Source organism: Cyclopterus lumpus, chromosome 20, assembly GCF_009769545.1.
Source record: "Cyclopterus lumpus isolate fCycLum1 chromosome 20, fCycLum1.pri, whole genome shotgun sequence".
Taxonomy (NCBI): domain Eukaryota; kingdom Metazoa; phylum Chordata; class Actinopteri; order Perciformes; family Cyclopteridae; genus Cyclopterus; species Cyclopterus lumpus.
Window position 1 is genome coordinate 12,509,141 of NC_046985.1, and position 14,657 is coordinate 12,523,797.

General features: G+C 42.6%; 1 protein-coding gene across 3 annotated transcripts; it reads right to left on the reverse strand.

The window, feature by feature from the left end:
- Positions 1-890: 890 nt before the first annotated feature.
- LOC117749359 (TLC domain-containing protein 4-B-like) lies at positions 891-14,141 on the reverse strand. 3 transcript variants are annotated; one of them, XM_034559775.1, is made up of 8 exons: positions 13,721-14,103; positions 11,426-11,455; positions 11,071-11,240; positions 9,937-10,026; positions 9,083-9,141; positions 8,774-8,868; positions 4,072-4,145; positions 891-3,850 (listed from the first exon to the last, which is right to left on the reverse strand). In XM_034559775.1, the coding sequence occupies exons 3-8, from the start codon at positions 11,223-11,225 to the stop codon at positions 3,532-3,534; spliced, it is 792 nt and encodes a 263-aa protein (XP_034415666.1). In that variant the 5' UTR covers positions 11,226-11,240; positions 11,426-11,455; positions 13,721-14,103; the 3' UTR covers positions 891-3,531. The 3 variants fall into 3 exon arrangements, with proteins under 3 accessions (XP_034415666.1, XP_034415665.1, XP_034415668.1); XM_034559774.1 differs by lacking the exon at positions 11,426-11,455 and having other exon boundaries at positions 13,721-14,141; XM_034559777.1 differs by lacking the exon at positions 13,721-14,103 and having other exon boundaries at positions 11,426-13,709.
- Between the last annotated feature and the right edge of the window lie 516 nt (positions 14,142-14,657).

The following is a 14,657-nucleotide window of genomic DNA, read 5'->3' on the forward strand; positions in this document are numbered from 1 at the left end:
GAAGACACCTGTGCACATTGGTAGCACATTGAATTTGGTGTATCCTTCTCATTGATGATGACAATAAAACAGCAGCCAAACCGCAGGATTCAGTGCCTGCAGATATGGCAGGGGAGGCCAGTGAGTTGAATTACATGCAAACACCATCCTCTAGTGGCCCGTGTGAGACATGACCTGCTAAAGTCATGTATCGTTTAGTGGTGATATGTACAGTGTTAAAACATGTTCTTTGTTGATTATATATTTGTAAATTATGACCAAAAATGTATAAAAAGTTCACGGTGTTTTTCAGACTTTTGAACACAATACAACCCATGTGGCCAGTGAATGTGAACATCTGGACGGCAAGGACACAAAGTAGCAATCTCGGATTTCTGTGGCATTGTTTGTCAAGATTGCTCTTTTTTTTTTACCAGCAGGGTATACAGAAATTACAGTTTTTGGTCAAGCATGCATACATTTTTGCCGAGACCTCTGACATCCAAAACTGTTTCCGTGTTATTACTTTTCTGGGCATTTTGTAAAAATGAACACAAGATTGTGAAAACACGTAGACAACGTCTTTGCCATGTAAAGTGGTTGTTTGTTTATAGTCTCTGATGTCAGTTGGTGCTCGATGTTGAGTTGCTATAGCTGCCATCAAATATGACTAAAATATTGTCTCCCACTCAGAACTTCAAAAAAGTAAAATTCAATGTCTCAACATATTTCCATTACTGCTTCATCGAGGGCAAATGGTATTTCGTGAGCAGAATTAAGACAACAATGCCTTCAAATAATGGGACGTACCACTAATTAATGAAATCTGTATCGGAGACACTAGACGCTCATTAATTGTGTTGTAAGCTGCCAAACGTGTTGGAACCCGAATGATACACATCACATCCGTTAATTTGGTATTTATTGTAAAGAACAAATGAAAACGTAAATGACAAATATATTTTCTCTTCTCCGATACATTCATAGAATGTCACTTAACACTCCACCTACTCACATCTCTCCCCATACAACATTCAGAACAGAAACACCGGCGGCACCATGCTCTCTATTACCAGAGCATCTGCTTTGTGTTATACTTCTCTTGCATTAATACATTAAAGACAATGGAACGCATATAATGCAAGATGCTCATAGGATTCAGGTTGATTTGCACTGCCCAGATTGTTATATACTGTGTATTCAGTATTCAAGTATTCCCTTTCTTATTATATCTGTGCTGGATATTATACTAAATATCTGCTTTATGGTTCTCATCCCATCATCATCATCTGTGGATTACATTATGTGGCGCATTACAAGAATAACGTTTCAGTAAACATTATGTACATGTACTAGGAAGAACAAGAAAGTTGTCTTGCAAATGTATACGCTATATTGTGTGCAGTGCGATCCCCATGCAATAACACATGCAGTTATATAGGGTGCGTGAAGAAGACGACCACACTGGCCATGCAAGACCTTGCATGGTTTCCAGTGAAACGTTAACACATCCCGACTCTTTTTCTAAAGATACGAGATCGTGATGATCCACTCGAGTCCGTGTCATCGAATGGCGTCAGCGACAGAAGTATTTCACACCGCCAAACTACACTGAGCCTCATCCTGCTGTGACTGGAGATGGGTATGTGCACAGCATTGGTCTGAACCATCAAATCATGGATGCAAGTTGGCACTGTATATGGAAAGTAGTAATGGCTTTAGCACTGGCACAAATGACACTTTAAAAAAAAAACATAACAAAACAAAAGCACTAACACAACCAGCTGTCCCACGCCCATTGGTTTAACATTTGAAACAAAAAGGCCAAACAATCACATTAGACAGGCATCAGACGTGGAACACATTTATCTTTTGGGAGAATATAACAAAGTATTCACTGTGCAATTCTGAGTTGTTTAAAAAAAAAAAGAAAGAAAGAAAGGGCAACAAAATCAAATGCTGAACATAGCAAGGCGTATTTTTTAAAACTAGCAATCCCCATTTCTGTTTCCACAAAACATTTGACGATAGCTTTTGATGTACAGCTCATATAAAGATACTTTTACAATGAAAATTCAAGTACATGTTTTTCATAAATCATCGATGACTTACAACCTTTAAGTTAAAATGACAGGCTCTACATTTGTCTTTGAGGAGATTTGTCCATGTGTTCAGTGTTGTACGAAAATCGACTAGAATGACGCTCAAGAAAACAATTAGAATGTGAATCTTCACAACGTTTCCATACACTCCTGTCCACCAAGAAAAAAAAGAAATCCTTGCATCACGCTGATGAATAAATATGGAAGTATTATATGTGTAACAGTGGATTGAAGATTATGTGTAATACGAGGGAGAAAACATTTTTATATCACACTTCCTAAAACGACTGCAAACATGTTTTGACACGAAAAGAAACATTACCCTCTGAAACACTGATTATTATTATTAGATTTATAATTTTTTACATCAAACCTAAAATCTGCAAAAAACTAAATCAGTTAAATAAATGTGTTGAACTCTGAATTCAACTCGCTGACTAAAGGGTCAAAAGCATGCAGCTTGTTGGTGAAGGGTAGATTTGAACAGCTTGTGCCAGAAAAGATATCAAAAATAGGATGTGAGAACATTATCTAAACTTAAGGTCAACACCTGTTACCAGAATAACTAAAGGGTGTCAGATTTCCCACCAAGCCTCTTAGCATACACATTCAAAGCTGCGACTCTTGATCTGCCCTCTGAGTTTAATATTGTTTTTGTTAGGTTTGTCAGCACTCCACGTCCGTTTCACCCCTCAACATGTATTGCGCAATCGGACATAAATGACGGCTCCCACAAAAACCGTGTCCACAACTTATCTTTGTCAATGCAATGCTGCATTTCTTTCCTGCATTCTGTGGAATTTCAGTCTCCTCAACATTATTAACAAATGTTCTTGTATTGCTTTGCGTCAGCGTACAAACACAGCGCTGACATTCGTTTTCCCTTTAAGCATTTTGAGGGTATTCTGTACACCAGCGTCCTTTTCAATAAAAACAGCATATTTAACTGTTTGAATGTTCAAAAGGTCATTTGCCTCAACTCCAGCAAGACAAAAGAAATAAACATACAGTGTACCGGGGCCCTTTCGACCCTACATTATATAAATGACACCATTCCAAAGTGAGCAAGACTCACAATATCAGATTAACTTCTCTTAACTGAATGTCAGTGGGTGAATGATCATCTGTGTAATTCTGGGATTGAAAAAAAAAAAAAAAAAAGGGAAAAGACTAAATGAAGTCTTTTGTTGAGCTCAAAATATTTGTGGTTGGGCGAACAGTCCATTGTCCCAGGACTCTGTTGTGTACAGTATTGCTGACAGGTCATTTCATGGCTTTGGGATGGCCAGTTCAAGGGTCCATCGGTACATCTCAGTGACTCAATTTCCGTTAATACATTCAGTCCTGTGATGTCACGGTAAGTGTCCGAGCTGCTGCTCCCCCAATGCGCCGGGAGTGACTTCATTGTGTCTCTGTTGTGGCTTTCTCGATACCGACACCCTGTTTCCCTCTAATCCGTCTTCCCATTCTCCTGACGGGGGCAGGCTTTGCTCTGGCGTGCCGAACGCAGCACCTTGTAGCAGCCGCGGGCAATTTTATGCATCCACATTATGTTCATGATGTCCAAGCAGATACTGGAGCAGATCCAAGCCACACGGCCACCCCAGGGCACCAGGTAGAAAGCCTCAGTGCCGTAGACCGCATACATGCGGATGTAGTACACTGGCATGACGGCGATGCGGACCACGAAAAAGACGACTGCCATGGCGACGCCATTCGCCAAGTTGGGCCGGGAGGACTTGGGATAACCTAGTATCTCAAAGAACCAGCTGAAACACAACACATGGTTGAGAAAACTGGCAAGATTTGTACATCTTCATCTCATCTGAACACAATTGAGAACATCCAAGAAGCAATAGACTACATTCATGTAATTAAAATCCCAAACAATTAACACAATTTCTGAAATATAATCTCCAGAAATGTAAATTGAGCTCCAATACGAACTTTTAAGAGCCAAAGCACTGGTCACTAGTAAACGGGTACCTACCGCTGGTTCACACATGGTGTAGAAAATTCAGCAAGCAGACGGAAGTTAGCAAAATAAGGCAACATTCCTTCGCCCTGGAAGAACAAGGTAAGAACAGGAAGACAACGAAACGTGAAAGGGACAAAAACAAGACAGCGAGTCATTTGGATCAGCAGGCATGAAGTCGATGTACCGCCTGCTCCGCAGTGACGAGGTAACCAAGGGACGGCTCCAATTCCAAGGAATCTTCCGACGTGACCGTATGATATTTCATATTTCGAGACATACTACTATTATGTGGGGATCTGGGGAAGTCTAAAAGTAGATGTCCTCCCAAATAAAGACCTATTTGGCAGATCTAAGAAAAGAGCCTTCTCCTTCAGGGCACACAATTAGGCTCGAGCTCAAATTAGACTGGTCTTTAATTTGACTGCCAAATGATTCATTCTCCTCGTCTAGTGTGAGCAGTAACTTGTCCATCCCATAAAAGGAGTCAACAGATCAACTGGAATACATTGTGACCCGAGTCAGTTGTTCAGTGAGGGCATGTTGACACGTTTGTGCCGAGCACATTCATGCACATGAGTATAAGATATCTTTGGAGTAATGTTGACATGGGCACAATTGTTAGGAAATGGTTGATCCTTTTAGGAGAACAATTTAAGGATTAATCCTATGAGGACCACGAGTACTCTGCAAAATTAATGGAAATTGATCTTTAGAGTTTTAAAATATTGAAAAGTGTAAAGTTGAATATTAAAAAGGGAAAATGCAACACCTTGTATGTGGATGTCCAGTCAGTGTTGGTTGTAAATGTCATCAATTGGAGCAATGAATTCCTCAACGCACGATATTTTGACCAAGAAAGCCGTCCTCTTACCCACAGAGCCATGCATTGCGCTTGAGCTTCAGGTGCAAGTTAATAAATAAATAAATAAATAAATAAATATATATATATATATATATATATATATAAAAATCAATCAATCTATATAGCACACACACTGAGGAATCTATTGCTTAAATCGAATACATGTACCACCACCACTAATTGGTCATCCACATAAAAAAAGTCAAATTCACTGGAAACATGGCCAGTAACTAAGAGAACACGAGAACACTAGAGGCCTATTTAGCAACCAACACTGGGCTTGCTTTTAGAGAGCCAATACATGGCTTTGACTGATATAAGCCGTCTAAATAACATCGTGATCGACTGTTAACTTACAGTGACTGTCTTTTCATCCAGAGAGCAAAACAACCAGTGAAGACCACACTGCATGGCAGTTCATCCGAGTAACAGCTCAACATTGAGAGGGTATTGAGCAGATATCAACACAGCACAGGCTTTGATACATATGATGTACAACCATACATACATTCAGCCAGCCACTATGTAAAAAGGAGCAACCGGAAGCCATGCAGAGTAAAAGAGCGCTACGTTTAACTGCCAAACATGTCGTGGTTTAGACGATCGGGGCCTGAATTCCATGTTGTATGACTTCATCTTCAGCAGGTTTGCACCGGAACTCAAGACTGCATTAGGAGTGCTCCAAACAATTCCTAATGAAGCCAACCACCACTGAAATGTGAAAAAAAAATGCACAAACTGCTGACCGTGGCTTCTGAAGCCACTATGAAGCCCTCGAGTGATCTGACCATAAAATGAGCTTAATTATGGCTTAATTTACGTTCCAATTGAATAATTTTCCTCTACTACTAAATAGAATGAAGATAGTCTTACAACAAGATGCTTTCAGGACTCCCCATCTGGAACAGTGTTGACCCGGCCTACCTTGCTAAATTACATTTTGAAGATCAAGCACTCAGGACCGTAATGGTATTCAAATTGGGCCATGAACCAGATCCATTTGTGTACTGACCGAACGACTGAATAACAATGCTGTGATCTACATCTCAATTTGAATTGCAATTGGTTGACTCGTGCTTTCTGAAATTCAATTTTGTGTCCATCTTCTGAATGTCAAACTCAGAATTCAAGATACAAATCACAGCATTCAATTTCCCACAAAGGGCGCTGAGGTTATTCGGCTCGTGGCTCACAGCACGTAGAAGTATACTTACCATCCGGGCTGAAATAAAAGCTGGTCATTAAAACATACTTACTATGTGACAAACAGGTTTATCTGCTTTGCAGTTTTTCCTAGCGTATGATTTGAACCTGCCACCGAGCATGAGAATACTGGTACCTCTAGGAACTGGTAAGTCCATACTGTGACTGGGCATCAGATCCGCTCAGTGCAACACAACAGCAATAGTAGCAGACAAGACAGGAATAGGAAAGTCCCCATCTAGACCAAGACCTCCTCGGGTTTTTTTAAATTTTTTTTTTTAAATGACACACAACCCTTTTGGTAGTTTTTGCATGAACGGGGATGACACAGTCCGACTTGATATTGACAGATTTTGCATGTAGGGTTTGAAGAGGGGCTATTTATGTTAAAGTTAGCGGAGGACACGGACACAGAAAGACAGATGTTTTAGAAGAAAAACAGAAAAGATGCGACCACAATGGGAAGCAAATAAGAAGCGACATTTACAACACTGAGAAGAAAGCGTGCATCTAATAGTTACACAGCGGTTAATACTGTACATTCTCTTTTTGGTTAAGCTATTCTTGACTGTTAAAACACACACAAAAATACAGATTATGCTATCGAAAAATCAGACTATTACACTGTTAGTGACCAATTAATCAATAATCAAAACATACCAACAAGCTCAAGACATTAAGTTGATCTGAAGTTTGTTTTCAAATAAGGTCAATTCAATTAGGCCTAAATGTGTCTGTGTGCCTCAGGGTGTAACATTAATATTTTGAGTAGGTAGAATTTATTGTGTATTTGACATGAAAACTTCCACATAAACACACCCAACACATTAACTAATAACACTTTGACAACATACGACACATTTGACTGAATACAGAAGTAAATAAAATGAAAATGGCATCAAGGGTTAACCACTTTTATTGGAGTTTTACCGACTATGGCTACAATAATATGGCTCACAATATGTTCTTGACCACCATTGACTAATGCAGAGCATTCATTCTGTTATCCCACTGATCCAGTCTAAGGAAACAGTCATGAGTGTCCAGTAACAGTATGGCCTACTTTGTTTAATTTATCTAATTGTTTGATATTCAGGGGCTGGCTCTGTTTCTCCAAATGAAAGGCTGGATTTACAGTCGGTTATGAATCATATTTATATTCCAACGATGTATAACTGCTTTAATCTTGTTATTGTTTGGACGAAGAAATGTGGAAAAGTGATATTCCTCATTCGCGGTGCAATGAAGACACAAAAATAAAAAACCTGGATGCTAATATGATAAGTCAGAAATTAAAGAAGAAAATCAAATCTGTGAATCCAGCGAGAGATTGTAATGTAGTTAGGGGTCAAATGTAAATATTGACTGCGAGGTTTACACTAAACATGTGGTTGAAACCAAATGGTCAGAGTGTTTTACTGCTTTTTGGTTAAAGGTTAAATCCAAGAATAGATAAAGTATTGGGACTGAGGCCAAGCAATGCACACCGTGTGTCCTTTTGCATGTTCCTCTATACAGAAAAGTTTGCTTAACTAAAAGAAAATGGAGTATAAAGGAAACTTTTAACAGCATTAACAACAGTAATTCTGTAAAACTCAAGAGTGCTCCTGATAGAATACATTCACGGTACGGCTATGTGGCGATAGACGACCATCTCGGGCTCCAGTGGATGACATTATTTGAGTGGCTTTGTCAATTTTTTCCCTCACTGGGGGAATCTCAGGATGAGTTTAAGGAAGAGAAAGAAGAACTGGCACAAATACAGGCAGGCGGCAGGTAATGTAGATAGGCATTAAGGAAGTTAAATACTGTTTGCTGGCATGCACAGTGACAAGATAAGGAGGCCGGCTGGTGTACAATGCTTTGGAATTGCAAGCATGCACAAGGTGGTTTACGGTTTAGCATTCAGCTGCGCTGAGCTCGACTTGCGTCATATTCATACAACATTAAAAAGGGGGAGGAGGGGGTCAGTAAAACAAACAGAAAGCACAGAAATTGTAAGGCAAAGGAGAGGAGGGGGGAGGGGGGTCATCAGCGAGTACCATCATTGAGCATTCCATGCAAAAAATACCGGCGTAGTCATTCATTGCCATAATAATGATAAACAGATCCTGGCAACCTGGAGGGTTTCAGATTTAACCAAGAGTGAACAGCACTCCCCAGTACACTAAGCCTGTCCCCATATCTAGATTAGAGCCAACTGCATACAGCAACAACCAGTACCTCAGATGAGATGTAACGATAGAGAATGACACGAAGAAAGCCCTCGCAAGAACACAAGAGGCAAGCATTTTGATAAGCTTGCTTTTACAGCGCAGCTTTAACGATCGCCAAACCCGAGTGAAATGTCTAACGAACCGGACGCCTACAGTCGTGTTATTCCCGCAATCCTTCGCATCATATAAAACTTGACATTTCCAGGCAGGTTAAAGAGTACAACCGCTTCACACTTGCACATCCTAAAGCCAAAAGACTTTAAAAAGGACTTCAAACCTCCGTACGGTTTCCTTCTCGGCTGCATGGAGGCACTCGCTTGCCGAAAGGTGGCTAAATTAGGTAAAAGGCCCAGACGGGACACAGCTGTTCACCCTTGGTTGTCTCCTTCCCATCTTGCCTGCACTTTCTGCTATTGGACAATAGGGCACTCACCAGTACATAGTAGTAAGCATACAGCGCTGCCAGATGGTGAACTACAATAAATCTGTCGCCTATCGCCTTCCAATAGTAAAATATCAGCAGCAGATCTGGAAAACAGAAGCACAGGGAAAAGAGAGGGTACGTGTCATGGGTGGAATCAACACATTTGACTGATCAAGACCATACTGAAAAATATGGAAATACAGCTGTGAAGTGAGTCCTCGGAGCGTGAAGTTATCACATCTTATTACAAACTACGTGCAGCTTCTTTTGGTCTCATTTTCACAACCGTTACCTGGGTGAACTGGACGTTTCTCTTACCAGATATGAGGTAGCCTGTTGTGATGGCAACATTAGTATTCACCAATGTAGGGTCTCCCCTATTGAACAAAAACACATCTGGTGTTACAGCGTTTACAAGTCTCTACATGTACACTGGCCTCCACTGAAGCCGGGTTGGTTACAGTCAGGTGGCAGAGAAGACTTTGCTATTTTTTAGTGGTCCTTCATGCTTTAAGGAAGTAGAGTCATTTTTTTAGAAATCAATGTCATTTTGTATGAAAATGTTCTTGTCTTGAGGCCCAAACTATTTCACATGTTAATAATACATTTGGTTTCTGAATTGGACTGTTTATATCTCTGTTAAAATAGATACTATTGAAGGAAAGAAGAAAAGCACCAACATAACCGTTGATTCAAAACTTTTTGAAACGCAGCTTCGTTGTTGCAAACGCCTCGACTTTGAACACTTTTAATGGTGGTATCCAAAATTAAAATGGGGTACACGGCACCTGACTCGGTAGACAACTTCAGACCGTGCCCATCAAGGAGAGGTGGATAGCATCTCTTAAGCCCTACCACCCTGGTTACTGTTGCTATGCTATCATACTTTACCGCTTGAAATTGCTGGTTATCTTTTTATTTAACCTTTATTTAGCCAGGCGAAACAGATTAAGAAGAAATTCTTATTTACTTATCTTTGAAACAACGGGCGTCTGATGTCACACACAAGCAGCTTTTTCACTGTCCGAAAATACACAATTAAGCTACGACTGGACAATCTGACCATCTGCTGAAAACCCAAATACTCACACAGCACACTGTATAACAAAAAATGCAGCAAAAAAAAAAAAGTAAAAAGGTTCAAAACGTGCGATTCACAGCCAAACTCTCACCAGACTGGGTCTTCATTGACAGCGTCATCAAAGAACAAGATGTGCAGACAGAAGATTCCCACCAACAGTGCGTGAAACGTCGACACCGTCCTGAAATGAAAACCAAAAACACGCGTCCGTGACAATCTTCCCCCGTCTGACGGCAGCAGTACCGAGTCGACTGCGTGCTCAATAAGCTTGCCAGAGGAATATTGAGTATCAATCTCCTTTTTTACTTTTTTTCCCCCATGCGGCTCTTGTGGTTTGGTCGACAGTGTGTGTCATTTTTTTTGGGGTCCTATAGATTCAGAGCGATTAGGCTAAAGAGATTAAACACTGCTGAAGGGTCAGGCAGAGCAGCGGGCACAGTCCCTGTCAGTCATTGGGGGCAGTGAGACGGTCTGCCAGTTCTCAGTCAGTCAGTCAGTGAGTGAGACACAATGACAGCCTGCGAGTCTGAAAGGATCCCCGTAGTCTGGATCCAGCTACACTAATCCTTCACTTTCATTTGCTCATAAACCATGTGACCCTTTTCAATTTCGCGAGTGCTCTCCGTAGTAATGAAACTTAATATGAGATTGTGAGAAAAATTTAAACGAGCGATCCATGCAGGATGAAGTTGGACCGGGCTGGATCCCTTCAAAACCCTCTTCTGTCTGTCTGTCTGTCTGTCTGTAGACACAAAACACACTCCAATTAATTTGTTCTCACCAGTATCTGCAATGTTCCCATATCAAGTTAGCAGATGAAACAAGCAATATGACAACAGATGACACTTGGTTGTTGTTGTTCAGATCAGACTGTTCATTGGTTTGAAGCTGTGTCCTTGAAGCATTTTCACTGACGAACTGTGAGGACAACGCTAGTGAAATAGCTTTAACGATCTGTAAGAGCTACGGTCCTTGTTGAGTGTTAAAATGATGAGGTTACACTGCACAGAGGAAGTACGGCTGAACTAAACACTGGAAGCACCGCGCCACTGAGTTTCCATCATGCTGCCGGCACCTTGCAAACAGCGGCGTGTGGAGCAAACATTGCAAGAACACGGCAATGATGGAGAGTCAGACGCTAGTGTCACAGGAAATGCATAGGTTGACTGAAACACCCCGGTAAAATCTCCGGACCCATCGTGATCATAAGTGTGCGTCGCGTCACCTTGAGTTCCATTCCACCTTCTGCTTCTCACTGAGGCCGAGGAAGCCGGGGCTGATGCGCGTGGACGTCCAGGGGCTGACTCTGTGGAAGAGCCACTGGAAGGCGAAGAAACTGGTCACCGAGGTGGCGAGAATGAGCTGGTTGAATGGGTCCATGGCCACCCAACCTGACTGTGGGAGGATGGAGGGGAAGGAAGGAAAGGAGATGACGGGGGAACGTTAGCTGTGCTCGGTGGAATCATCAATCAGCGCTATCAAATACATTTTTTTGGACGACATGCATCAGTTTCTTTACATCTTTAAATCCTTGACCAAAACAACAAAAAAAACTGTATTATGACATGAAAATGTATTACCTTCTGCTGTGTTACAGAGGAAGCGTGGCTCTTCAGACAGAAAAAAAACGTATCAAGATGTGTGGCGAAACATTATTGTGGTTTCAGCACGCACACACACACACACACATAAAAATATATATATACACACAGAAACCACACACAGACCTCACTTCCCAGGAATCTGCACAACACAAAATTGGCTTGCTCCTCTACTGTATCTAGAACCCAGTTAACTGCCAAATAACGGTTTAACGCACCCTGGACTTCGCTTTGTTTGCTTATGAAAAAAACCCAGCCAAGAACCCGGTGAACTTTGATGAAAACATGTCATATTTCCCAACATAAATCACATCTACGGTGTATGTAATACAGCGGCATGCAGCGTTTCCCTAAATAGCCCTGCTTACGTCATTATTGGTCCAGTTTTCTATGAGATTTAATAATGCACATTATGGCTGGATTGATTTCAACAAAAATGTAAGACCCTGTTAGTTTTGTGTCTGTCTCCCCAGTGTCTGCTAATCATTCATTCCCTTCACCTTCCCTTCCCATTATTTCCCTTGTCCTCTGCCAGATTGTTGTTCGTCCTCCGTGTGACGTCTCTCTCCAGTTTGTGGTTGTTGCTTGTGAGATCTCAGTAAAAGTTCTTTTGTTCACGTGCCTGGACTCCTGCCTATTTCTCTCTGTGCCTGAGCCTTACCCTTCCATCCCGGTGATACAAAATGTAAGTGTCAGAGGAAATACGCGACACCGACACACATCAACATAACTTTCGATTTTCGACCACGTGAGTAGAAATCACCACGACAACAGCAACATTAAAGAGACTTATCGCACAGCTCTACTTTTTCTAAGGGAGGGCCGGTATCTGGGCGTCACTCAGCATCAGAGTATCCTAAATGGAAACTGGTCAGCCATGTGTTGGAAAATGTGATTGGAACGTGGCTCCATGGCGTGAAGGGAGACCAGCATGGGATGGTTCAATAAAATCCATGTCACATCTAAATCTAAATCTAGGCCTTGAAGTAGCATGGTGTGGAGTAGAATGAAAACACCCCCCCCCCCCCCACCAAAAAATACAAAATCGTATTCCATCATATCTATATTTGGACCAGAAGTGAGTCTTTTCTATAAGGCAATGGAGATCCAAAACGAGCAGCTCTGTAGGCCCACTGGCTCGCAGCCAGAAAATGTCAGTGACCGAGGTCCACTGCAGCCACCGGGAGTCCAGAGCGCTGAAATGTTTTACGAGCGTTGCCTGGGGACATTTGCATATTATGACTGTGCCAGCTCTTAGTGAGACACCAGATCAGTGAACTTTATAGGCATGCTTGCAGAACAGTGTCTCACAGCGCAGACACACTTAAGAACACACACGTCCCCGGGATTCTGGATCTTTGTTCCTGCATAAGCAACAAATAAAATACTCAAGGACAAACTGTGTCCCTCGCTGGATCACTTTGGCCAAGATAAGAAAAGTCACCAGTGACCTGAACTGCCGAGTCCACTATAGCCTGCCTGTAATATGCATTGGTGGAAAGTGAGTACAGGTGGAATGTAGCATGCTGCGAAGCAGACATACTTTTGTTATTAGAGGATTCTTCTTTGTTTTTAACTGTTTTTTTTACATAGATGTCCAAGTAAACGCGTCTTCAGCCATTCTAACGAAGTGCAGAGAGGGATTGCTTTATGTACGCACATGTTTGTGTTCTGCAAAGTTCCTACGCGGAGGGGGGGGGGCTAAAAAAAAAAAAGCCCTTTAACCTCTGGCTATATTTGTGTGTTTTTTTTCTTAAATGAAGACTTACACATTATAAATCCCTGACAATAAACAGGGACTTAGGCGGTTGGTTTGTATTGCTCTTCAAATTAAACCGGTAGTGATAATGAAAATAATAAATGAATAGAGGGGTGCAGAAACCATCACCTCCAGTCACGACGCACGCCAGGCAGAACACGCGTATGTAGGCTACACTGTGTATTTTGGCTATAACAAGATGGAGCTAACGACTTCCGTGTTGTTCAGACAGCCCGTCACTGATTTGTTGTTGTCATCCATTAAGATGGAGCGTGTCAAGTTCAGGCCTCTTTTAAGAGGGGAAACGAAAATAACTTTCGCTACGTGCCTCACGTCGCATCTCAAGAGATGCTCGAACACGTGATCAACCAAAGCGCGCACCGCGGTGGTATTCTGGGGGTCTCCTTTGGCCAACTCGCTGCTGCTGCTGTGGGAGGAATGTGTGGAGGGAGAAACCATCCCGTGGGCTCGGTGGACGTGTGCATGTAAAGAGCGTGAATATGACACGGGCCTACCTTGTGACGGTCATGAAGACGTTCCACGGCGCGCTCGCTCGCTCAACTCCTCATTGTGTCCGCAGGGTCGTTCGCGAAGCCACAGCCACGTCGAGACATTTGTTGGTGTGTGTGTGTGTGTGTGTGTGTGTGTGGCATAAACAACACCGAGCCCGCCTCCTCCCGCTCCGCGCGCACACTAACAGCTCGTGGGAGACGCGGCGGGGCCGGAGGTCCGTGTCCGTGACAGCTCCACGCCGTTTACCGAGAATCCCATCCGACGAGACACGCGCATAACTGCAGGTGGTTGCAGGGTCGCGCAGCTCGACGCTCGATTGTAGTGAAGGATGGAGTGTGTGTGTGTCTGTGTGTGCGTGTGTGTGAGAGAGAGAGAGGCAGCGCTCTCCCTCTCCCTCTCCCTCCCTCCTATAGGGCTCGAATTACAGCCGAATTCTTAAAGACACACTCCCATGCACTCCACCACAGTGGTATGTCTATTTATAGCCCTGGCTTGTGGGGTAAATCAAACTAGACAAGCCAGAATACAGAGAACTGGAGCTGCGAGCCCCCACCGGTATCAGTGTCCAATGATTCATCCCGTGAAGGCCCCTAAAAATCCCCACTCCATCTTTTCCATTCATCTTTCGTTTTGTCATACAAGTGTTACAAAACAGTCCTGCATGGCCTAATGAGTGTCCTGTGGAGCCCCTGGTGTTGTGGTCCCCTCCCCTGTCCCTTCTCGGATGTCAGCCACAGTCCAGCCGCACACATTGCCAGAGGGCAGGTCACGGATTGTATGACCAGTGGCAGCAATTTAAAAGGATATCTCCTCTAGATCGAATGAGCGAGGCCAGTGTATTTACAGCAGACAGGTTTGTCAGGTCTTTCAGCTGCGATGAGCACATTTCAGGGCCAAATGCAATCACGTGGCCTTGTTCAGGACTCCAGGACGAGGTCA

Bases quoted from the DNA above. Each gene is read 5' to 3' on its own strand.
- LOC117749359 (XM_034559774.1), bottom strand. From the start codon at position 11,225: ATGGACCCATTCAACCAGCTCATTCTCGCCACCTCGGTGACCAGTTTC. The intron at 4,146-8,773 runs GTGAGTGCCCTA...TTGTTCTTCCAG, and splicing joins ATGCTTACTACTATGTACTG to GGCGAAGGAATGTTGCCTTA. The intron at 3,851-4,071 runs GTAGGTACCCGT...GTTGTGTTTCAG, and splicing joins ACACCATGTGTGAACCAGCG to CTGGTTCTTTGAGATACTAG.